Consider the following 26,756-nt stretch of genomic DNA (forward strand, 5'->3'; position numbering starts at 1 on the left):
GTCTGAGTATTTTTCATGTTCTATGAAGACATTGAAATGCTGAATTTGAGAAATTCCTCAAGGTTTCAAGGAATATTTTCCAAATAATCTCTGCAAATAATGAGAGCATCAAGCTCTGATACATTCTTAATTTCTGCTGGGAACCAGGCCACAGCAACTGCACACACTTTAGAATGGGTAACCACAGCCCATGCTGAGTGGGGAGCTGCTCACCACCCTCTTTTTAGAAAAAGATGCTTGGTGCTAAGAAAGAGAAGGAGAGAGGATGAATGCATGACTTAATGAGAAGGACACTCACAGATAGTACCTGATACAGCTCCTGGAAGACACAAGCACAGGATTTCAGTCCAGTGTTTTTATCAGTGTTTGGGGGTTTTAATTGGTTGTTTTGTTTTGGTTTTGTTTTTATCTTGGTTTTTTGGGTTTTTTTGTTTGTTTGTTTGTTTGTTTGTTTGTGGTTTTGGGGGGTTTTTTGGTTTGGTTTTTTTTTTGTCTTTTATATTTTTTTATTTTTAGTTATATTCTGTGTTTTGGTTTTGTTAAGAGCTTATTTTCCCTATTCTTCTCTTCTGAAGGAAAAAATAGTTTTTAATATATGAAACACAAAATTAGGAAAAAGACACAGAAAATCAGCAATATAAAAGGGTGAACTAAAGACAGATCTCCAAATTAAAGGTATAGCGATAGGAAAAAAGCAAACAAACAAACTGCAGTGCAAACATGAGATGTCAGGTCCCAGTTTAAAGTCTGCTTTACAGAACAAATGTTTAAACAGATGAAATTTCTAAAAAAGAGAGAAGATAAACAGTCATATTTAGATGTGCTGAAGGAAAAATGTGTTAATGATTTGATAACAATAATTTTCAGAAAAATAAGAATAACAACATGATCTTAAGACTATGTTTTGAAGTATTCAGCATAATATCAAAATGCAACATAATAAATAAGCAGTCAAAACCTCCAAACAGAAAGAAGTTCCTACAGCTGAATGCTGCAGTCTCAGGGCAGAGACTGATAAGGGGTTGGAGTCTTCTGAAACAAGCTTCTGTACTATTTACTATAATTTCCCACTTTTGAGAGTCATATTCACTGAAGTGCAACACAGAGCAGTACATCTCATTAAATCATGCTAAGCTTTTCTAAAGAGACATCTACAAATTTTTCCTTGCTATGATTATAAGATTACTGATGTCTCCTTCCTTATTTGTGCAATAGTTAAATAAAAAATAAAATAAGAAGAAACACAAAACAAACTCACATGGATCAAAGGAAACCACAATTAAGAATCTGCAATGAGCAACCTATTTTATTCTGGCTCCTGCAAAGGCACATCTATAAACCTGCCTGGGCAGCTTAACATGAAAGAAACCAAATGTACCAACAATTTTTATCAGAATAAGTTTGCCTGGCTCTGCAGACAATATTACCAATTTGTTTCCTAGCCATCATTTCCAGAAAAGATCTGTTTTGTCATCACTGTTGTGATGTTTAGTTGTTTCCCCTCTCTCAAGGCTAGAGTCAGCCCTATGTGGATGGCAAAGATGTGCCAAAGTCCCTCCAGCCTCAGCAGCTCAGTTTCTCAGTTTATGGCCAGGGGAAGCAGGGAAATGAGAGGCTGACTAAATTGCTAATGCGGGTTGATTGGCTTTACATCCTGCAGGTACATCGGCAGCTCAGTCAGAGGTGGTGGCCATTACAGCAGTGCAGGTGGCCCACTTGCCATTCACTTCCAGCCTGACACAACTGGACTGGAGCATTGCAGAGCCCACCAGCAGCACTTCCCAACACACCATGTGATAGCTCTTTTTCAGCTGCAATTTCATTATAAATTTGGCATGTATAATAGAGGGATACCACAAGCAAACTGCTCCTTCTCCAAATCCCACTTCTCTCTCCTCAAAGAGAGGGTGTGGAATTTACCTTCCCCTCCTGTAATTAGCAGGAAAAGAACAATTAGTCAACATACTGCAGCTTTCCACAAAACGACTAAGAATCTGTGACTTTAGTGGTACTTGACTTAAAATGTGGAGTCAGGTCTGCATTGTAGGTAGGATCTGCAGTTCCCAGCAGAGAAATGAAAGTACATTGAAATAGGCAAAAATACATGTTAAAATACATGTCAGGTACTTGCCCAAAACAAAGCTGCAGTAACTTATGCCAGGGAACAATGCAGCATAAAAACTGTACACAAATGAATATTTTCACAGTGCAAAATAAATAAAAATATGTTCTCATGCAGTTGTTTTCATCTTGAGAGTCAGATTCTCAGATATTTCAGTATCTATTCTGTCTAAATAGTGCTCAGTCTACCAGATCATTCTGGTGGATTTTGTTGCAAGGATTTGTACCTGATCCAGACCATTAGTGGTTATATCTTGAAGTCATAACTGAAAAACACACACCCTTATGAGTGACACTATTTCTTCTTAAAATAAAGGCAGAAAAAAAAAAAAAAAGACTGATTCTGTCTATGAGACATTTCTAGCTGTGTACTGGAGATAATGGTGTGCTCACTTTAGCTTCCAACTCTGGGACATAATTGAGTCTTTTGCATCATTTAGGAAAGAATCACTTGATGCAAATGCTGAGACATTACTGCTCCTGAAAGCAGATACTAACTTGCATCAGTGAACTTGGGGAGCATCTATGTAATTTGCTCAGATGTTGGCAGTGATTATGTCAGCATGCTGGGAGACCTGTCTACAATTGCCTACCTGCAACCCAGTTTTGAAACCTATTTGCTGCAAGAGTCCTCTCAATATTTTGCAGAGAAGTTACAGAGAGTAGTGAGGGATCTTTAGCTTATTTCTGCCAGCCACGAGGAGCAAGCTGCCATTTAATGTCCTGTGCTGTGAGCTCAGGACAGAGCAGCTTTATTGGCTCTCCTGGAACTGTAATTGAGCCATGCTCCACTTGTTCCTGAAGCTCTGATAACAGGAAGGTTTTGACACCTCACTGCACTGCAGAGCCAGGTCTGCCTGTGTCCTGAAAAAAAGTAACAGCCCCTTCCACTCCCTCTAATGCTCCAGAAGGCTCAGGAAAAAAACATATTTTGTAAAGACATCTGATCTCATTTTCTCTAATAATCAAAGAATTTACACTAAGATTGCTAATTTTAAGTGGATGAGTATTTGGCTGCAGATTTTGTATTTTAAGAACCTGAGCATCCTCTTTGAATTCTAAATAGCAAACCAAATATTTATCTACGTTATCAAGCTTGATCATCTTCATAAACTATTACAATCAACAGGAAGAGTTTCTGGGACCTCTGAAAAAACAGGTATGATAAAAAACCGGAATCATTCTTTTTAGAAATAAATATCTCCATGTAAGGGTTAAAACCCTTGCTAAATAATACAAGAGACTGGATTATGTCCCAGAATTGTAGTTATACTGATCACATCGTTCTATCCATTGCAAAGCTAGAAATACTGAATTTTGTATGCCCGAGTATAGATAAGACCTATATGTAGGTAAGACCTATATTCATACCTATGAATATAATCACATTATATTATAATCAGGTAAGACCTAATTCTGTATCACTTATTGTAGTTTGGTACAATCAAGTGGACAGTAGTTAACAACGCTGCATGTGTGAAGAGCAGGAGAAGGAAATAATTTTCCTATTAATAATGTAAAAAAAAGGAAACTGTTTTCAAAAATGCTTTATTTAACTTATTTCCGCTGAAGTTGAAGTTTAGAACAGCATAATAGCAAGACAGAGTTTCTAACTCTCCTGTCCTTCCCCCTAGAACTTTCAATACCCAAAATAAAGAATTATAGCATTTCTCACGAAAAAATAAATTAACCAGCATTTCCAGAAACTTCATTTGAGAATATTTTTTCCACAGATCCAGTAAAACCCTACTTGTGAGACACTAACTCACTGTGATTACATCTCACCTAATTAGACCTCCAGCTAATCACCTCCTTTAAACAAGCAGTCAGAGCAATGTCTGCTGTTTTCAGTGGCTCTGCACAAATCTTCAGCAATGGGATTTTGGTGTTCCAGCTGCCTGAATTCCCTTCCCAAAGCCCATGAGTGACTCACCAAGGCACTTGACCTGAAACCCAACCAACACAACTTCCAAGCTTCTAATCCTGTGCTTCCAAGAGGCCTAACAGATGCTGAGGGCTGCATTCAGTTCCCTAACTGCAGCATAAAGTGTCCCCAGAATGGCATGCTGGACATACACGGGGCTGCTGGACAGGACAAAAAGGCTCATGCACTACTGGAGCAGCAGGTTGAGAATAGGTGTGTAAATTCCACACAGAATCATGGAATCACTTGGTTTTGAAAAGATCTCCTAGGTGATTGAGCGTAACTATTACCCCAGCACTGCCAAATCCACCACTAAACCATGTCCCCTATTCCTCTTTTCAATACCTCCAGGGATGGTGATTCAGCCACTTCCCTGGCAGTCTTTCCAACACCTAGCATCCGTTCTGGTGAATAAATGTATCCCAATATCCAACCTAAACCTTCCCTGGTTTTAGGGGACAATGCTGGGGACATTTTTTCTTGCTCTATAGCTAACTAGGGAGAAAATGGAGGGCACCTCAAATGGCATTAACTCCTGTATGTTTAGGTAACTGAACTGAACTCATGGCCTTTGCTGAGGATACAAGTGGAAAAATATCCCAAACTACCAAAAAAAAAAAAAAAAAAAAGAGGCACAACAGTAGGTATTTATGTCAGCTAGTGAAAAAAAAAAAAAAAAAAAAAGAGGGTAAGATTGTGACAAATTAATGCTTACATTTAGCTGGACCTATTCTTCCTACTCTGAGAGCACACTTAGGATTCACCCACATACAGCTTCTTCAAGTCCCATTATTTTTCTCCATCTTCTCTTCAGGCTGTTTCTCTTCTCCTTGGTAGGAATTTAGAAAAGAATCTCTCTGGTGTGAAAACACATTCCCATGTTGTACTCTCCTATGAGGATATGTTCATGCCTTTGAAATATCCATTAGCAAGTCTCCTCCTAATCACCTTCCTCAGGCGAGAAATGTCCTCTCTGGGCTTTGCATCTGCCTGCCTGAAGTTCAGATGTAACAAACTGGTTTATTCTCCTAGTTAGTATCCATCTCTGCCCAAAGGGCTTTGTTTGATTCAATGACCATAGAAAATGTAATAGTTTTCATAATTAGCCCAAGATCAGGGACAAGAAGTTTTGCTGGGAGTTTCTCAATATGGAGGTGAAGGAAAGTAAAGATGGCAGTTGTCTCTCATATTAAAACACTTCACAGTCTGACCCACAAATACATCAAATCTCCAGGATCAAATCTTAATTGTTCATAGCCAAATTTCCCAAACAGTTATCACGTTTCACAAAGTAAGTTAGCCTCATTATAAATGTCAACTCCAGATTGTATTCTGAGCACATGTATATATATGTGAATACCCAGTTCCCTACTAAATGTCATTCATCCATTTTTAGAAACACTTATATTCAAAATTATTCAGATTTTTATAAGTGCCTCAGTGACAAGGGAACTTGTGCTCTTATGTCAGGTGCCACTGACAATCCTGCATCTGTCATTAGATGGTTTGTTTGGTAATTATATGTGGCAGTAGGCTCATCTCCTGAAAGGTTTTCTACATAGCCCACAAACCAGATAGAAGTAGAGGGGCTTTGGTAGAGAGAAGTGAGATTAAAAATAAAAAAATTAAAAAGTCATCTATTTGAAGCCAGTTTTTCCAAAGCCCTAAATGAAAGATAAATGCAAACCATAGTCCATCTGTGCATGCAGAACCTTTTGAAGCATTTGTTCTGTTCTTTATATGTTCCCTTTCCAAATAATTAAGAGAGAGATGGCTAAATGTGGCAATATGTTTATTACCAAAAAGATTGGGGTTTTCCCCCCACAATTTTACATTATATATACTATATGCTCTCTAGCCAGGAAGATTTTTTGTTCTGTGTTTACAAGTCTATCATCATGGCAACCTGCTCCACAACTAGAGTTGCTACATGTTGTAGTCATAAAAATAATCAAGATTCCTGACAAGACAGCCCACTAAAAGCCAATTTTGCTTGCATTGAAGTCAACAGCATTCAGTTGCTACCTCAGTATGAACAGAATCTCATCCAAAGTTATGAAAAATGCCTGCCATCAAAATATACCACTTTGTTCACATAAAAAATGCAAGTAAAGGCTCTCTTCTCTAAAAGCAAGCTTAGAGCTGCACTCAGAACACAGAGCAATGGTCTCAGCATGGAGCCAGAAGGATTTAGAATCTGTAGAAAATATTTCAAGTTCATTAAATACCCCTAGGATGCAATAGCACAGTGCAAGCCACGAAAATAAATGTTGACACAAAGAAAGCTAGTTTTACATAATTACTATTAATTGTGAAGTTCCTCCTGGGCAGCAAAGGATAACAACTGTACCACCAGGAAAGACTTAATTGCTTTGATTCAGCATCCCAGCAGTATATCCAGAACCTAAAAATTCAAACCAAACCAAAAACAAACCAACACTACAAGCACCTGAACACATCTACTTAAAAGAGGTCTTTATTATATTTTAAATCATTATTCTGCTATGTCCTTCTGAAGTTTGCCTCTATGCCCCATACTTTTTTAACATATAGGGTAAATACTCTTTACTAATTTCTATGCTGACCTCAGTTAATTTATTTGCTCACCTGAGTTTTTCCTCACCAATTATGTATCATTTTTCAAATCAGATGGAACTTCCAAACACCATTTTTGTTACCAGAATTGCCTTTAAAAATACCTTTCTCTTAATATATTACTAAATGTTTTGCTTATGGTCACACAAAGCCTTCAGTGTTTTGGGTCTCCATCCTATTTCTTCAAATTGCTTGACACATTCAGTTGCAAAATTAAACACCACCACAAAAAACCAGTTTACACTCAATGAAGTCTCCTCAAAATGAGGCAGCTCTAGTACAACAACAAATCTGCTATTTCACAACTCCAAAGGGTTACCCAATCTCAAATTCAAGAAATAGGAACTCAAGTTTTCTTTACTCAAAACCTGCATATTCTCTCTAAAATCTGAGGTTTTGTTCCTGATAAATTGCTGCTCCTGCTCTGAGAAGATATACTTTACAGTTGTTGACACCAGCTGACTAAAACAAATCTCCTCAATTGGAAGTCAGCAGTTATAAGTAAAATAACTAGTGAACATGTCAAACTACAGAGGAAAAGAAAATATCACTGTTTCCAGGTAAGCTTTGCTATATTGAATATTTGACAGTGTAATTCTGAAGGAAGAAATAATTATATTCTATATTTAAAATAAACTGAAAACTAGAAATAGGAATAGGCATTAATCAACTCACAATGCCTCATCAAGCACTTTAAAGTCAAAGTCTTGTCAGGCCAGCACTTTACCTGTTCTGCCAGACAGCTTCTTAAACAGCACACAAAGCTTTGTTTCTCCTGAAATAATTTCTAGAACATACACTGTAACCAATATTTCAATAGAGTTAGTAAATATATGTCTTCAAGCTGTGTTATTTGTACTCTGCTCTCTTCCTCTGCAAGCTCTCTGTGAGGGATGGTTAGAACATATGGAGCAGAAAGCCTGACAAATTGCAAAGTCAAAAGCACCTGGGTAACTCATTAGCACTGTCAGACTTCTAGTCATGTTTTGCTATTTAATTTTTTAAGCAGATTTTCTAGTGATTGTTCCTGAAAGAAGCAAAGACAGAAGGTATACATCAAAGAAGGGAGAAGAAATTTAGTGTTTGATTCTTATAAAATTAACAAATAGAAAAATACACTGACTGTACCAGGGAAATGGTTGAGTCACCATCCCTGGAGGCATTTAAAATATGTGTAGATGTGGTGCTTAGGGAAATGTTTAGCGGTGGACTTGGCAGCGTGGGGTTAATGGTTCGACTCGATGGTCTTAAAGGTCTTTTTCAAGCGAAATTATTTGATGGTTCTATGAACGCAGCTGCTGGAATGAAAAACCTTTCCAGCTATATGAAAACAAACACCAGCATGACCAAGCAGACATCAGAAATGACCCTACGGTGGCAGAACACGCTGGTGAGTGTAACTTGGCAGCGTTTTGGAGCGCGGGTGGGTTTCTCGTGAACACCGGGAAACAAACAGGGAACAACGACTCACCGCGCCCTCTGGTGGTCGCGCTGCGCAACAGCCAGGGACCGCGGGATTCTCCCGCTGGGAACGGGGACATTTATTGGAGTCGCTCTGGAAGTGTATTTTAGAAGATGACAAATAGACTTAAAAATAGTAGCGCTTAATATCATTCTCAATTTTAAAAAAATCTCAATTTTTACTACACAATTAGACGACTATTCATTTATTTTGATACGCCTAAATGCGCCTTAGAAATCTCAGCTGATAAAGTAACTTGGCAGCACGAACAACCCATAAAGTGCATACATTTAGAGTGCCAAAGAACGGGGATGGGAAAACACTGGTTTAACCTGGGTGTCTTTTTAAAGACACAGCACCTGAGTGACAAATCTTGGCATTGGTTTGGAAAAGACATACTTACCTGCCCTTTCTCCTGATAACTTAGAAAGATCTAATGTAAGGGAGACTTGTGACTTCCCTGCTTTTAGCCCAAGACATTCCAGATGTTAGTGAGCCTAGAAAATACCTCAGTTTGGAGAACTGTCATATTCGGATAAAAATTAAATTAAAAAACCATCAGTAGTGGAAATTAACTCCCTGTACGTGATGGAGCCAAATGAAATCGAAGCTTTAGAGTGCAAACAGGGTCGCAGCAGCTAATAATTGCTTTAATCTTGAGAACAGATGCAGGACACAGGCACACAGGAAGCTGCGGGAGCAGAGACCTGAGACCAAAATGGGCAGAAGCAGGGAAGAAGACTGCCTATTGCACCTGGCTCTTGCTGGTGTCTCTGCACTATCTGAGGAGGAAAAAGACAAGTCTCCCTATCCAGATGCGCACGGCGAAGGGCCGGGGCGGACGGGCTGTGACAAGAACCCTTGCCAGCGCTGCTCTTGCCGGGCTCCGGGACCGCCCGGCGCCCCGGCAGGCAAACAAACGAGCTAGGAAAGACAAGCGTTGCCGCGAAAAAAGAAGCGAGCTGCATCGGGCTCAGACATTTCACTTCGAGCTTCTTTTTGTGGGGGGGGGGGGGGAACGCCCACAAAGTGTTACTTGCGTTTAGTGGACAACTTGGAGCGAGCGCCGCTCCGCGGGGCGGGCAGCGGGGCTGGCGGGGCCCCGCGCAGCGCCCGAGCCCTGTGCCGGGAGGGGAGCCCGGGGGGCGGGGGGCAGCGGGAGTCCCGCTCCGCTCCATGTGCGCGGGCGGCGGAGGAGGCGTGTCCCCACCCCGCCGCCGCCGCGCCGCCCCTCGCTCGCCTGCCAGCCGGCACCGGCGGAGCGGAGCGCGGCGGCGCCGGGCGCGGAGCTCCCCGGCCCCGCCATGCCCGCGGCCGCGCCCCCGCTCCCGCCCCGGCGGGGCCCCGCGGAGGCGCCCGCCCGCCGGCGCTGAGCCGCGCCCGCACCTGCGAGCGGCATCGCCCCGCTCCGCTCCTGCGCGGCCGCCGGGGCGCCCGCGGCCGCGTCTCTCCGCTGGCCCTCCCCCCCTGCCTCCCTCCCCGCCCGCCGCCCGCCCCGTCGCCGAGCGGGAGCCGCCAGCGGTGCGCGCAGAGCCGGAGCCGGGGCAGCCGCTGCCGCCCGCGCTGCCCCTGCCTCGCCGCCCTGCCCTGCCCTGCCCGCCGTTCCCCTCTTCCGTCCCGCCCAAGCCATGAACTTTGGCCGCGGTCCCTCGGTGGTGTTGAACGTCGGGGGCACCCGGTACTCCTTCTCCCGGGAGGTGCTGAAGGATTTCCCGCTGCGCCGGGTGAGCCGCCTGCACGGCTGCCTCTCGGAGCAGGACGTTCTGGAGGTGTGCGACGACTACGACCGGGAGCGGAACGAGTACTTCTTCGACAGGCACTCGGAGGCCTTCGGCTTCATCATGCTGTACGTCCGGCACGGCCACCTGCGCTTCGTGCCGCACATGTGCGAGCTCTCCTTCTACAACGAGATGATCTACTGGGGGCTGGAGGGCTCCCACCTCGACTACTGCTGCCAGCGCCGCCTCGACGACCGCATGTCCGAGACGTGCACCTACTACGCGGCGGAGGAGCCGAATGGCGGCCCCGAGGGCAAGGGCCGGCGGCCACCGGGAGCCGAGGGCAGAAAGTGGCTCGAGAGGATGAGGAGAACTTTTGAGGAGCCCACGTCTTCCGTGGCCGCCCAGGTCCTGGCCACCGTCTCCATCCTCTTCGTCATTGTGTCCATGGTGGTGCTGTGCGCCAGCACCCTGCCCGAGTGGCGGGCGCCGGAGAATCGCAGCGTGGAGGAGCAGAGCAGGTACACAGCAGAGTCAGTGAGGGAGCCCTCAGGGTAGGAGGATCCTTTATTTTCCCGCTGTCCGGTCCCCGTGTGTCCCGTCCAGTGTGTCCTTCCCGCCCCTTGTCTTGACGCTGCCTGGCTGTAGCCTCCGCCGGAGGTGATCGTCTGCACGCCTTGAAACCCCGGCCCGAGCTGGGGCCCGGGGAGGGATGTCGGGGTGTCGGGGGAGTGGCGCTGCTCCGCAGCTCCGGCTCCCAGCGGGCTCTGCCGGGCACCCGTGGCCCCGAGCGCGGGGGACGGGCGGGGGACGCCCGGAGCGGCCGCGCTGCAGGCGGGCTGGGGCCGGCGGCAAGCTCGGGTTTGGGCAGGCTGACAGCGGAGCGGGGCCACCGGGATACAGATGGGGTACGGGATACAGAATAGGATACGGCTCCTATTCGCAGTGAGGGTGCCTCCCTCCGTGAAGGTTCTTGGAGCTCTTATTGCCCCCTTTAAGGAGACGCGGGACCACACAGAGTAACTTCAGGCACTCCAGAAATCAATTTATGCCTTACAATTATGGGAAAAAAAAAAAGAAAATTACCTTCCAAAAGAATGCAATTCCTTTGGGAAAAGACAAATCCTGTAAGTACTCTGCATGTACTCGTACAGGTCCTTCTGCAAGAGAAGATGCAGTGCCTGTTACGATAATGATCTGTTAAAATCCTATATGTGGGAATAGTCTTACCCGCTCTCCACCCTTTACATATCAGATTCTCTGTGGGGAACACAGGAGATGATCAAACTGCACATCAAGCTCTTGCAAATTCATCATTCAAGCACCCCAGTGTATAAATGTTTAAGTTTCCTTTAAGCATAATAAACATTGCAAAACAGTTGCAGAAAACAGGCATGGGGTATAAGGTTCAATCTTGAGCCTTACTGGTAAAAACAAATCCTTTTCCACCTTCTTGTGACCTCAGCTTAGGGTTACATTGATGCAACTCTTGCACTCACTCTTCTGTTCCCTCTCTCTCCCCTTCCTCTTCTGTGTTCCCTAGAGAACAAAACTGAGACCAGTCTAGTAGAATTTCTCCCATAAATAAGACTGACATATAAAAAAAGAAGTAAACATTTCTGGTATTTGCTACCTTCTCCCTTTTTTAAAAATAGACAGGATATTCAACAAAAAGTTTTCAGCTTCTGCTCTTCTAAAAGAGCACTACAGTGAAATTGCAGCCTTGTCATTATGAAATCATCATCTTTTACCATAGAGTTAATTGGAATGTGATATATTATATCTTAGTAGCCAGATTAATTCCTTGGAAAGTATTTTCATAGTTTCCATTAGCTTAATGGAAAACTGCACCTGTATTTCTCATTGTAGTTGAGCCAAAGAATTAATTGTATGAACAAAAAGAAAGCAGATGCAGTGTGAAAAGCTGTTGATTCCTGCTTTGATTCAAATATGTCAAAAGAAGGTTCTAAAGGTTTTTCCAGTTAAAAAGTTTAGCAAGGTTATTTCAAGGTGTAGACACTGTGGGTGACCTCTGTATGGTAGCAAATTGCTGAGATATTCCCAAGAGGCATGGGAAAATAGATGCAACACTATAATAGCATTTAACAACATCGGTCATGTCTTTGTTCATGTCTTCATGGTGTGGGAATCAATCACAAGTTTTCTCTTGCAAGAAAGAGTTTAGATTGCAGAGGAACACGGCATAGGATGTGAAATTTTCCTTTCATAGTGCCTTTGTTTTCAAGATCCTAATTTTACTCTTCTGAACAATTGCATATTGTATACCAAGTGCTAGAATGATAAGGTCCTAAGTATAACCAAACAGTTCCCAGGGCAGTGAAGGCTCCTTTTAGAACCAGAAGGACAACTACCAATGGTGGAGTGAATTCTTCTGTACCAGCTGTAGTACTCCATGTTATTGCAACAAATAACAGAAAAGTTTCTACCAATGTTACAAAAGCCTTTCACATATAAGCACCAATACAGACTGGGTCATGTAACCCACACACTCTGCACAGGAACTGATCCCAATCTGATAGCAAACATGGAAAACAAACACAAATGTGTGCCTCTCTGTCCACAGGTGACCACCAAGGTGGAGCCACTCCTCTCTTTTGCACATGCTGCTTCATTGCTAAAAAGTCTGTTATAGCTGGAAAAGAGCATGTTAGCTACTTAGCTAACTTTTGAGTGAGCTGTCCAGTGTAGTTACCACTACTCACATGTGCCATAGGATTGGACCTAACATGCCCAGTTGTCATCTGACTTTATTTGCCTTTATGTGTTTATGATTTCTTTACTTTGTAGTTATTTCATTTAAAAATGTTTGGGTTTGCAAAACTTAAGTAGCTACATGGTTTATTTGAAAGCCTGACCACAGAAATCCCAAGTTTCTGGGATTGCATACTCTGGCAATACAGTCCCTCTTAGGGGAGAAGGCTTTAAAAAATCTGTCCCCTTGTTTCTGATACATTTAAAAGCTTGAAACCAAATTCTGTCATTCATTTGTTAAACAGCATTCCTTCTCAAAATAAAGGAATTCTATCTAACATAGTAATACAAAAATTTAAATTTTTTCCCAAGATAAATTGTTACATTAATGCTGTACACAAGTGAGTTGTGACTCACATGGCACTGTAATTACCAGTATGAAAATTGCACATTATTTCAAAAATGTATGTTGAGATGTTTTAGGAGTGAAAATTGGTGAAATGGACTAATCTAGAAATCCTTAGTCTGTAGATTTGGATGTTGTCGTTTATTGAGCTCAGCATAAGCCACGGAGGTGACAGCACCTCAGGAAACCCAGCAACTCTGATATTTTTGGTCTCTCAAAATAAGCCCCTCTGCCCTTGCCTCAGTGTGTTATGCCAGAAAGGTGCCACATGGACATTTTCTGTGGCTGACTCCCATGGTAACCATGCCCAGTGTATTCAGCTTACCTGGACATGATCTCAGCAAATGAGGGGTCACTAATTCTGACATCTACAAAAAATGTGGTTTGCAGTGAGGGCTACTGGGGCTGCCGGCTAAAACCAGATGTATTTGTTTTCCATGTATGAACATCCCTTTAGCAGCAGAGGAATTAAATCCACCAAACTTTTTTCACAAACCATTATGTTGTTATGCCTTTTCATGGTGACCATGCTCTCAAAGGATGAACAGCCCGTGGCTATTTCTGATCCTTTGGGATAACATGCTCTAAAAGGCAACAGAGAACTCCAGGAGTAAGCTTTATTCAAGGAGAGAGGGATAGGAAATCTCACCTCCAAATTTCACAGGTACTAAAGACACTGAAATACAATTCCCTGATTGCAGAGGAATTGCCTTTCCCAGGTCTGTTCTCAGGATGAGGGATGAGTTATTAAAACAATTTCATTCTAAGATTTTTGCTTTGTTCCCTGCCTTGGCAAGTTCCACTTATCAGAGCTAAAGATTTGCATTAGATTTGCAGAGTTTAGGAGCAGACAGCAGGAATGCCTTCTGTTGCTTCTGGCAATTTCAAGTCATCTTTGCTGTCCTCTGAACTGTGCCAACAGATGCATACTGTGAGTCTCTGCTCAGGGACCTGTCCATGCACTGATTGGGAGCGTAATCTTCTGGGGAGAGCTTCTCAAGCCTGTAATAGGAAATCATTTGAAGCTGCTTGATTTACTGCCAGCACAGTTCTATCTACCTGCCTTAAAATATTTTTCTAATGCTGAGTACGAGTAGCTTGTTAGCACTAAGAAGAGATAGTTGTTCCCTTTCCACTTAATAGTCATTATTAGGTTTGTACTGAAATAATCACTGACTTATTAAGCCTACATGATTTCTGTGTTCTTAAGCAAAAGCAAATAAACACGATAGTTTCTCCAAACAGCATCTCTCATCAAGAGCCAGTGGGCTTTTTTTAGTGTTTGCAAAATATCAGCCTAAAAAATTGCATTTGAATTTTAGACATGCAAAAAATATTATTCCTTTATAGTGCTGGAATTTCAGAACACCTGAATGTTCGTGTTCAACATATTTTCAAAAAACAGTAAGAACTCCTTTCCTGGACAAGATCTAATTTGAATATCACATTTTTGCTAGTTAAAACAGTGGGCTGAAGGTAGAGAATAGAACCAAAAACCTAGGTTAAAAACACAGGCATGGACTGTTCTATTGAATTTACCAGTTCTTTGAAAAACAGAGGTGAAACAAAGAACAGATGTATATCACTGCCTGGGCACTGCCAAGCCTTAAACTCACCAGGACTAGGTGCCAGTCATGTTCAATATATAGGGTAAAAATGCTGAGGATCTCAGGGCTCAAGATATTTGTATCCAGGTCTCCTCTTGGAGATGAGAAAGGGATTTGCCCCTTCCCTGAGGAGTGATGGGTCATTACAGCCTCCCACACAAAGCTCTAGAGTTTAATGCATGACAACATAATTTCTATCGAAGCAGGGGCAGAATGGAAAAAAAGCCAGCAGGATTTTTAATTCAGGGAAACTAGCTGTTCTGTGGCCTTTAGTCCACAGTTTCTAGTGAGAAGGAAGCCCTTGATTTCAAAAGGATTAAAAAGCCCCCAACATTTGCTGAAATCACTTAGGAGTTTCCCTGAGCAGGAATTTGATCATTCTAGCTACTGCTTGGACATTTTTCCGGTTTAATGTGCTTTACATGGAAATAGGCTTTAGCAACAGTTTAACAAATCGGTGCTGACAGTCTTTAATCCTGTCATATACTGTCTTTAATCATATCATCTGTTTTCCTCATGTTTCCTGTTGCTGTGTATGTTTTATTTACAAGCTTAATAGATAATAGTGTCACTAAGGAATATTTTGGCTAGATTTCAACCAACTCACCAGGGGATATTGAAAGTATCCTAATTGGCAAGCCGAGGCAAAGAATATTGCTAAGTTGAAACAATTTAAGATAGTTAAACATAGTTTTCTTTTTTAGTAATAACAAAGTAAACTTGTTAGTGATTAAAAAAAATTATTTCTGAAATTGTTTAATTCATTGTATATAAAGTAGCTTATTCTGAGAGAAAGTTATTTTGTGGAACAGAAAACTGAACAGTGATGGGATTACAGTAGGAATGAGGCTTACAAAGGCTTGATTTTCTGTTTATGGACAAAAGATTCATTAGAGCAATCTTGAAAGACTGCTAAGTACCAAGCAGCTTAAAATGTTGTGAGAAAAACTCTCTTTTATGTGCTTCAGTCTGGGACAATGAACAGTAGGGACAGCATGTGACTGAATAAAAATTAGGACTTAATATTTTCTGTGATTTTTCATAAAACTTATGGGGAATCTTCAAGGAAATACTTAATGGTTTTGTTTTTAATTACCCCTCTCCTTTTTGGATACCACCTATTTTAAAACTGAAAAAACCCAACCAACCAAAAACTGTGACGGAAGTTTATAATGTAGGTACTACATTTTTACCAAATAAAGGCACTATTATATAGTTATAGATTTTAATACAGCATTACTCCAAACATAAGCAATAAAATCAGTCTGTCCTGTGAATATGCAGAAAATATTTTAAGAATTGATTATGAAAAATACAGGTACTTTAGTCTTCTAAATATATGCCTTTTATTTGGCTTTAACTTCATACTCTGTTAAGTTTTCTTAAGGACTAACTGTTAAAACTGCTTTCCTTATTAGATGTTATCTATCCACTGATAAGGCTAACTATAAAGATAAGTCACTGCAAGGAGAGGGAGACTTGATGTGAAAGTGGAAATGTAGAATTTAGCACTCCAGATTTCCCAACATGCCAGAGGTTTCTAGTTTTTCTCACCAAAGCACTCATTTTTGTATGAATCACCAGTACTGCCAAAATCCATCTACACAGGCAAAAAAGGAGTGACAAGAAAGGAAAAATGAAAAATGTTTCACTGATGGCTGAAAAGTAAGTATAGGAAGGAAAAAAATAAGGGACACCCTTCCTCATTATCTTCTTCCTTGCCAAGGGAAAGAAAGATGGATGCAAAATGGAGAAGTGGAAGTGCAAGTTAAAATGGAATGGCATTAATGTATCCCCCACTGCCTTGATCTGGGGCTTTGTCATTTTTGCATCAATGATATTCCTTACCTTACTTCAGATCTATTCTACAAGAAAATATTTCTTCAGTCCTTCTTACTGAAGTATAACTGATATACAATATTTCTTGTCCCAGGAACTGCCGGAGTAAAACAATGGATTGATCATGTTTCATGGACTTTTACTTACACAACTATTCCCCAAAGTTATATGACCACTGAATCAATATTGATTCATTAAGAAAATTTCTACTGTATCACTACTAACTTCCTTGAATCTCAACCCAGAGATAACCTGTCTAAGGGGTAACAAAATGGAAGAGTATGTTCCTGACATTATCAGGGCATCAGGAGGAAATAACAAGCGAAAAAGCTTTAAATTGTATAATCATAAATTTCTTTTTCATTTAAATGCTTCATGTCATAGGAGACAGACAACACTACCAGAGAAATCTCATTAAATGTAAAGAAATAGTCTGTTGGAATTGTTGAATATTCCCGGCTGCAACTTTCTATCCTCTTTTAATGGTTACATGAGATCTCAACTAGCCAATATATAAGTACATTCAGACATCATCAGTTTGTCCATTACCATGATCTTGCTGTTTGATTATACTGGGGAAATCTTAAGTATTTCCCCATCATAAGTAAAAAGGATTTAAGTAAACTTACCCATTAAGCTTTTCTTCTTGATTTTTTTTTTTCCAAACATAAAGGAAGTTTCAAAGAGCACAGGAAGTTTTTAAGAGCACACCTAATTCTTAAGAGCAAGCTGGTTTTGAATTTCAAAAGTCTTCCCATCAAAAGGTGTGAACATGAACTAGTGTTCTACAAGCCCTTTATTAAGAAAGACCACTTGCTTACAGAGCTTTCATTGTTATTTGTAAAAAAGAAAAACATGGTCCAATTTTATGTGACTAGATATTTAAGTAATTAATTTATGTTAATTTAAATTTACTGTGGCTAGAATTACAATGTACCTTATGACTTTACACCAAGTGACTGTTACTATTTCTTCCAATTTTAGCTTAAAACTGAAGTGAATTAATTAAAAAAAAATTAATGAAAAATAAATAAAATTTTAGTGTGTAAAATTTCTATGGAAAAGTTAGTTTAAAGTGTCTATAATTACATCAGTTAAAGAAGAATATTTCTAACAGGCCACTATCTTATTAATACAAATAGATTTCAGAACTGGTAAGAAATTATGCAGATGTGTTAGAGAAAAAAATTTTAGATTTGAAATGATAGTTGGATTTTCACTTGCAAATCACTATGTTTCAACAGACACTACCTTAGAGTCCTTGCAGTAGGAAAAAACTCTGGTTGTATCTTCTGGCAGTATTTTTGAATCTCTGCTCTCTCACCAGTTTGGTTTCAGAGCTGTTGATAAGAGAAGGCATCAGTAATGAGCTTTTTCTTTGCTTAAACTGTTTGCTAAAAGGCTGAATGGAGAAATGAGGGGAAGTTGAGCTTCTATGCCCTCATGTATTAAAAAAGTGAGCACAGTCTAAAATCTTAGGGAGATTTGTGACCACGTGCACTACAGTTACTAAATCATCTTTGAGCAACATTTTTATCTTCTGTTTCTACCTTCCACCAGTTTCAAGTTGAGATATTCTCAAGTCTCATTGAAAATATTTAACATACTGAAATCCCCTTTCAGGATTTCTTCTGCATTTGGCAAGAAGAAGATCTTGCCTATTGCCTTAACATCTATTTACCTTGACATTTTTGCTGCAATGTAGTTTAGGTGAACTTACATTTACAGCAAGAGAAAATTCAGTAATGCAGAGCACAGTGGTAAATGGGAGGACACAAGCTTAGTACTTTATGGATTCAACACTGAAAAATAAAATACCATCTGTATTTCTTGGTACTACCTACATAGGTATGAATGTAGGTAAGCCCCTGTTTGGGGTGCAGATCAGATAGACTGGTTTAGGTTGGTTCCTAAAGAAAGAATATGCATTAATCATCCAGTATTTCTGCCTACTCCATCTGCACTTCCATTTTAGTTTAGCAGTCTGGTTCTATACATTGCTGCTCATAACCAGACAGTTCACTGATCTACAACCCTTGGCATTCTCAAGTGGATCAGGCCTCACAGAATTAGAAAAACTTAAAAAAAAATCCCCCAAAACTCAATCAACAACAACAAAAAGACCCAACCCAAACTCAGCTGTTCTTGATAAGGTTCTACATTTGCATTGATGTCCTATCATTTCCAGCAGGATTCCAGATTTTGGGGGCATATTTGCCAAGTACTATGACTGGCAGCAATCTGTAATTCAAAGAAAATGATCAGTAAATGAGTTCTTAGCAATTATCAGTTTAAACTCTCACTAGATCCTCAGGTTAATTGCTGAAATCCAGTGCCAGGTGCAGGATAAGGATGGCATGGCTTTCTGTTTGTTGTCTGTGAAAGTCTAAGTGTCACTTTGGCAATATCTGTGATCAAACTAAACATCCCCTGAAGACTTTGCACAGAGCATAAATGCTGTCCTTTGTTTCTTTTGGCAGGATAATTGAAGCTATCTGCATAGGCTGGTTCACTGCAGAATGCATTGTGAGGTTCATCGTCTCCAAAAACAAGTGTGAGTTTGTCAGAAGACCTCTCAACATCATAGATTTGCTGGCAATTACTCCTTACTACATCTCTGTTCTAATGACAGTTTTCACAGGGGAAAATTCACAGCTTCAGAGGGCTGGAGTCACCTTGAGAGTCTTAAGAATGATGAGAATCTTTTGGGTGATTAAACTGGCCCGTCATTTCATTGGCCTTCAAACACTTGGTCTGACTCTGAAGCGTTGTTACAGAGAGATGGTGATGCTACTTGTCTTTATCTGTGTTGCTATGGCAATTTTCAGTGCACTTTCACAGCTTCTTGAAAATGGGCTGGACTTGGGAACAAAGAATAAGGATTATGCCAGCATTCCTGCTGCTTGTTGGTGGGTGATCATCTCGATGACCACAGTTGGTTATGGTGACATGTGTCCCATCACTGTACCGGGAAGGATTCTTGGAGGAATTTGTGTGGTTAGTGGCATCGTTTTATTAGCTCTGCCAATCACTTTCATTTATCACAGCTTTGTGCAATGCTACCATGAGCTCAAGTTCCGATCTGCTAGGTACAGTAGAAGCCTCTCTGCTGAATTCTTAAATTGATCCAACTTGCATTCTGTTGTACTTACTTGCTAAGCTTTGTCTTAGAAGAGAACGGTGGAAGGTCCCTTCGCGTGTCCTCCTTGACTGGATGGTCCTGTGGAACAACATTCTCACCAGCCCGGAGAAAGCCCGTCACCATTCAGACAGGAAGGATGTCCATCTGCCTTGAGCACCTTGCAAGGAGAGGGAGTGATGTTTCAAATTTGAGAGAACAAAATTAACAAAAGAGGATTCAGAAGTCCTCAACCAGACCAGTTTGGTGTTCAGTTTGCCTTCCCACAAAAAAAGCAGAACAAAAAATGGGTGTAACATTGTGATCTGTCATTTCTGTAATTATATCCTAAACCATTCTAAGCAATGTGTAGCAGAAGTTTTTCAAAGATTCCAATATCTAAATGCTTCACAGAGGCATTAATAGCTTCTTGCCTGAAGTATCTCTGCTTTTAAATCAGATAACCAAATTATATGCTGAAGGAGAATCACTGCTACTTTTGTGCTTTGCAACAAAGTAGAGCTGGTTCTGTGACTCAGGAAAGAAGAAGAATATAGGTCTGTAGGACAAAAAAAAATCTTGAGGCCTGATTCTGATCTTTGAGGAAGCACACAAATCTTTTGTAAACCCAGTGAAGTCGGTGGCATTTCTCTGAATTTGAGAGTTCACAAAGAAGTGCAAGAAGTGAACCTCCGAATGTTGTAAGCAAGGACTTCTTTAGGTCACAGTTAATTTATTCTCTGGAACCAAACTGTAAGTAGAAGCAAGTATTGTATTTTACAAAGATCAGCATAAGAAATCAGGGATCGATATATATATATTTCCTGGTAGGTTAGTGGGGGAGCTCTCCAAATTTTATACACATTCAGCTCAACTCCATCCACCTGAAGTTACAGTCTCATAAGCACAGACTTTTCCCTCCCTGAACTCCTCCCTACCCCACATATCTTAAAGGTAGATATATATCATAATGAGAGTTCTCTTAAGACAAATTGTAAGATTCCATCATTTGAAGTGGCCTGGAGCAAGCACTGGAAAACAAGAGTACCTGCTCCCTGTCAGATGGGACTCTTCATCATCTTAAATTCTGCAATCCTTATTGAAGGATATACCTCAATGGAAGTTTTAAAAACAACTGTAAAAAGGCCAGAACATACCAAAGAAAGTAAAATATAGAAGTGTGAGTTGCACTTGGCAAAATGGTGTATTCTCCAATGTTACTAGAAAATGAAAATGAATCACGTTAGGTTCTGAAATATTGTTCACTACATTTCTTGTGTAGTACTGCTTAATAGCATTGTTCAATGTAATTCTGGAAGGCTGCTACATAGAAATGTGCAATTAGATACTAAAACACATCAAGGTACAGCTTTATATATTTAGGTACCAATAAACATCAACAGGGAGCTTTCATGCTAATATGAAAGTTCAGAGTCATCAGCACAGCTGAAATTTGTGTGCTTGCCTGAAAATATTGTGTTTACTCTTACTGTGCTGTAGAGGCATCTTTTATCTTTTATCTTTTATATATGTAACTGTGAAAGGCTTTAGAAGTGAAATGAGTACCACCTAGAAAACACATTCCTGGAATTGCTTACTCAAATAAACATGCCACATTGATCACTAACCAGTATATTGAAGGCTCTTCCCTGAGACCTCAAAGTGTCATTATTATTTTAAGTGGTCTTAGTCTTAAGTAGTCTTAAAGAAATAAATTGCAATCACAATTTTTCTGAAGATCTGGAAAGAATTTTAGTAGCCTTCCTAAAGACAAGCTTGACTTTCCCTTCAAGACTCCATTGTTGAGTGCTGTTACAGCCATACCTCTGTTTCTTGCCACTAGTGTGTTCAAAAGTTAGCTCTGTAGCTCCCTACACTATTATATATTTATGCCTTTTCTGTCAAAATCATGTTGCTCAGAAACCTGCTCCAGCATTCCACAGAGAGGTGAATATGAGATCAGCAAAAATTTCTTTCTTAGGTGAGATTCACAGCTGATGTTAGTTAGGCAAGTTGTGACTTCAGAGACACTTAGATGTTTTACAGCCGTGGAGATGCTGGCTCTGTATTCCTGCATGTGTACCTATATATATCCTGCATATATTATATATTATAGTCAGTTGAAATGTTTGGGGTTTTTTTATTCCTCGCAAAAAATTTCCTCCCTGACAAAATTAAAATTTCAGACTTTAATCCAAACATAGACATTGAAGAAAATTACATTTTCATCTTCTAATGAAAAGTTATTTTGACAATATCAAAACCATTTCTAAGTATAAAATTGCTATTTCTTTTTCTATTTTGCTCCAATTCTAATTTTTTTTTGTTTCTTAGCTAAAATAGGTTAAGGACCCCACGTAAGAACTTAGCCCTACAGATTTTCATGTGCTGATTTGAATGCTTGGGAAAAATACTGTTTGTCACAAAACTTAAAACTTTGTCTTTGTCCACGTATTGTATTTAAGCAAACCAATACTCTAAGATACAACCTTCCTCCACAAAACACCCAAACAATCATCATGATGACAACCTAAAATCCATACAGAATGGATTGTATGTATGTTGCAATCTTGATTTCAAGACAAAATAAAATGTTTCAGCACCACCTATAAATCTAATCTTTAAATGCCTGTACAAAGGAAAAACATAAATTAATGCACATAATAACTTGTGAATACCAATTTGCACCATGAATCATTTTTGCATAAGCAATTAAGGACAGGAAGTTTTCAACGATCCAGGCTATATATGGTATACAAACAAAATGTTTCCTCCTTTATGAAGTGTTTTTCAGATGAAGAATCCTTTCCAAATGTAAAAACATAAATCTTATGAAAATAACTGTGTAAAGGAATAAGTCTGTGGAGATAATCTTAAATCATACTATGTTTTTTTGAGCAATTTGTGTTCAATTTTTATATGGAAAAAATGTGAACAGAATGACCTAATGTTCTTTTTTAATTTGAGTTATAATAAAATATTTTCAAACTGCTGTATGTAAGCCCACAAAGGAGAGATCCTGCAGTGGGTTTTTTGGTGGTGTGGTTGTTTGTTTGTTTGTGGGATTAGTTTTTTTTTTTCTTTCTCTTTTTATTATTGTATGGTTATCAGCATGTAGACTTTATTTTCCTTACAAACCAAGTTGAAATAAAGTAATCTTCATGGTAGCCTTAAACCAGAATTTTCTAGGGTAATTAGGATGCTTGACTTCTAGTAATATATGGTTACTGGTCAACAGAGTAGAGTTTCTTTTAGTGAAACTTGAAAAAATATGAATTATATGTATAGTCAAAAATGAGCATATTTTAAAAAGTTGGAACTGTTTTATAAAATTTTATGGAGACATGTTCATGCAGACATGGGGCGCAGCACTCTATTTCAAAGCAGAGCATTTCAAAGCCAAAAGGCAAGTGAAGGCAAGCTGGCTCATCGTTAATCATGGCCAGTTTGAGCCCTATACAATAAAAGACTTGATGGGCAGTTTCTCTTGGAAACATTCACATCTGGAACAAATTAAATGAAATACAAATAGAATAAAACTGAAGAAAAATAAAGACAGCTTGTACAATTGTGATCCAGCATTTTGGTTCATCTAGAATGGAAAGCAATGTCAATGACTTTTGAACTGCCAAGGTTAATCATATATTACATACTAGGTTCAAACCCTAGGACTTATTTATTGGAAACTATATATTGGCTATAATCCTTCAAGGTACTGCATGTAATTTAAAAGTACTTGATCATTAATGAAGTCCCTGAAATGGAAAGCTCTGTAGGGTATTTTCCTTCTAAAGTTCTACATAAAGCATCATCCCAAATATCACAATGAATGGAAGATTATCCTTTCCCTTGATGTAAAGCTTGAAAACAATATTGTCTTGATGAGTACCCACTGAAAAAAAAAATAGTTTGGTTGACTGATGATATTAAACAGTCTTAACAGCATAGGGATGAGCCATATATAAATGTGATATTAATTCTTATTGTACAGTGGCTTATACTGGTGTGCATAGGAGCAAGTTTGAGAAAGATTAAAATCCTGGTAATGTAAGGTTCCTATCTTGATATCCGTGTGTTTAAAAGAAAAGGCATAGCTTTTTTATATAATGTATGCAATTCATGCCTGCAAAGGAATTGTTCCTATTCCAAAGTAAAACTGAAGTCCTCATGTGTTCAAAACACTTGTCTCTTCCCTTTTGGGTAACAACTACAAAAATCTTATCAGATCTGACCACCTTCCAGGAAGTGGACATATGCACACACCAGCCAGCTAAATTCAGCAGCCAAACCCTGTCACTTTCCTGGGAACCAGCACTATGAACAAAGTCTGCTATGCTCTGAATTTTATTTCGTCTAAAAGGTTCAGGATCACGTGAAGATTTTAGAATTAGTATTTCAGATGAGATACTAAGGAGACACTTGCTGGAAAGTTTAAAAAGCTATGCATAGAAAAAAAAATACTGCTTTATAAAAAAGTTTTCACTGATTAAAAAAAAAGGAAACTGGCTCTCATTTTCTGTTCTTTGTTTGTAAAAGCAAATATGCAGGTGAGCATATGTGATGATAATTAAAATTACTACATAAAACAGATTCCTGTTTAAAATACAAAGACTTAGTATGAACAGTCTTCCAGCTTTGCTAGAGCTGTAACAGCTTCCAGTAGCTGAAAAGATGCCCCAGCCCACACAGAGGAACAACAAAACACTGGTTTCATTGTAAAAAAGTGCAACGCAAATTAGGGAGTGTGTTTCATACAAGAGACAGGTTAAGCATCACCAAGCTGCAGTGAGCAACCAAGACTGACAATTTGCTTGACAACAAATGTTAAGAGGCACAGAAGAAGAAGAATATAAATCTTTGGTGAAATTAATAATATACAAATGTTTGCAGCTACACATTTTAGAGTCCTTTATTCTTTACAAATGCAAAGGTTTATCATTTCATAGATCCTTAATTTTATATATTATCTGATTATCTGTAAGGAAAAATGTACTTTATCATTTGAAAAAGGAATAAATATGGGGGGGTTTATGCGAATACAGAATTAATTAGATAAAATAAGGTAATAAAATTTGCTAGTCTTGTTGCCCTATTTCATGGACTAGTGGTCAAAACACAAGTGTTCATAAAATGTGTTCATTTAAACAAGTTAGTTCTATGCTATTCATACTGGTCTGTACCTCTGCAAAAACTTTTTCATTAACAATTTTTGGCTACTGAGAAGTTTGCTATTTAGAACCCAGGAGTTTTAATCAATATAAAATTTCAATATTTGACCCAGAAGTAAGTCTGAAGCAAAAAGTTAAACATCCAGAGAGTTATTCTCTGGCAACCGAAGATCTATCATAATTATGGACTGTCAAAACAAAATTAAAAGCAGCCATGCAATGCACATATTATTCCTCAGGGATTATTTTTAAAAATGAATCTGAAAAAAATTTATTTACTTTGGCTTCAAGTTCACATAAGTTTTTTATATTAAAAAAACCCCAAAGAAACAACAAACCCAAACCAACCCCAAATATCAACACGGTATTCAGTCTGGAATGTCAACACAATCAGAAATTTCAGCAGTGCAATCCTTGCATTAGTGTGAATGGATCTGAGATACTCTGTTGATGCTTTAAATGCAGCCATTTCAAAAGTACTCCCCCCAAAAAAAGTACTTCACAACTAATGTTCGTGTAAAAAAAAAAAAAAAGTTGAATATTTTAAGAGATCACTGAATTACAAACTATTTTGTTATCAATCCTCTGCATTATTATGAGAATGAACAGACTTTTCATTTGGAAATCATTAGCATTTTTAGTTCTGTTATTTGTAAATTTTAAATATTTTACATAAAATTAGACAGAGAAGAAACAGAAGAAATAAAGCAGATATACACATAGTCATAGAAGTCTTTTTTAAGTGTTTTTCCTAAAAGGATTTCTAAAATATTTGGAAGCAGAAGGGTGTTTTTAATGTTTAAACACAGTTACTGTTTTGCATATATGCTCAGCACTTGCACTTTCCATCAATTTGAGATACAACTGTAAATGGATAAAATCCTCCAAAAGAAGATTGATTCTTTCTGCCTTGAGGAACATTTTATCCAATTCTTTATTGTAAGAATTAAAAAAAAAAAATGAAATGCTAAAGATCATTAAAATCTAGGAAATCTAGAACTTTGATATTGGAATTCTTTCCCATGCACTCCAGAAATCCACCACTTCTGTTTTCTGTTTTTTTTTTTTGCACTGCTCTTTTACCAATATTGTAGCAACTAGGAACCACAGAGAGGACCGGGTTTCTGTGATACTAACTCAACAGCTACAGATCAGAAATTACAGTGCTGCTCCCAAAAACCCTACAATTCAATACTGTAACACGAATCAAAGCACAAAGCACAAGCAAGCAAGATGGCATTTCTTTGTAGCACAAGAGTAGCTTATCTACTGAGCCTGATACACTGTTAAGTACTAAGCGTTGACATACATTTTTTTCTCCTCAATTTAGAGAGCTTCACAGAGAACACAGCACTTAGAAGACAGTGCTTGCTTTCTCTCTAGCCTCTCAGTCTTTCTCTTTAGCCTCTGACAAGGCTAAAGGCCTTGTCAACTGCACTGGCTGTGCCAAGACAGCACAGTGCTTAATGAGGATTTCTGTCATTAGAGTTTAATATTTGAACTTGATGACATTTGATGGGATGTTATGAATTAGTAAAATTGGGGCCATTTATTAAGATAGCATCTTAAATCCTCGATGCTATAAAAGGATTCTACTGTACACATGTCATTAAAGATTAAAAGAGAAAAACAACCCCAACAATGTATTCACTAAGTACAGTCATGCAGAGGCTAACTGAAAAGAAAGGCATCACTAACAAAATTACTTAAAATAAATGCAAATCTGGCCTCCTGCCAAAGATTCTTGCTTATAGTCCTCAAACTTATATGGATTGCTTGAGTTTCTCTGCTTTTGGGTGCAGTGTCTTTAAGCACTACTTCTTTGGTTCTGATAGAAACTCAGTCTATAGGCCACAGCAGCCTTTAATTCTCCATTGACTCAAGAGGCTTAAAAATCAGGTATGTCTGAAAGGAAAAATCTTCTTCAATGAAGCCAGGTAACCAGCAGTGAATGAATTTTAGCTAAGATGAATTTTGTTTTATTTTAGAAAACCTATTTGTAATCTGGGTTAGAAAAGACAAAGTCTTAATATAAAATACCAAGTTGTCATCAACACAAGACCAAGGACCATGAACTCATCTGCTC

At 39.2% G+C, this 26,756-nt stretch overlaps 1 protein-coding gene and 1 long non-coding RNA gene across 5 annotated transcripts; one reads left to right on the plus strand and one right to left on the minus strand.

Moving 5' to 3' along the window:
- Positions 1-9,730: 9,730 nt before the first annotated feature.
- KCNG3 (potassium voltage-gated channel modifier subfamily G member 3) lies at positions 9,731-22,494 on the plus strand. 2 transcript variants are annotated; one of them, XM_021546391.4, is made up of 2 exons: positions 9,731-10,374; positions 18,865-22,494. In XM_021546391.4, exons 1-2 carry the CDS (start codon positions 9,731-9,733, stop codon positions 19,508-19,510), a joined length of 1,290 nt encoding a protein of 429 aa, XP_021402066.1. In that variant the 3' UTR covers positions 19,511-22,494. The 2 variants fall into 2 exon arrangements, with proteins under 2 accessions (XP_021402066.1, XP_021402067.1); XM_021546392.4 differs by having other exon boundaries at positions 9,731-10,341.
- Positions 10,346-19,670, minus strand: LOC146768041 (uncharacterized). Of its 3 annotated transcripts, XR_014954512.1 has the most exons (4): positions 19,537-19,670; positions 17,636-17,724; positions 16,394-16,481; positions 10,346-13,940 (listed from the first exon to the last, which is right to left on the minus strand). It is a non-coding gene; the product is annotated as an uncharacterized LOC146768041 (long non-coding RNA). The 3 variants fall into 3 exon arrangements; XR_014954511.1 differs by having other exon boundaries at positions 10,346-16,481; XR_014954510.1 differs by having other exon boundaries at positions 16,394-17,724.
- Positions 22,495-26,756: the final 4,262 nt, after the last annotated feature.

Source organism: Lonchura striata, chromosome 3 (assembly GCF_050655825.1).
Source record: "Lonchura striata isolate lonStrDom1 chromosome 3, ASM5065582v1, whole genome shotgun sequence".
NCBI lineage: Eukaryota > Metazoa > Chordata > Aves > Passeriformes > Estrildidae > Lonchura > Lonchura striata.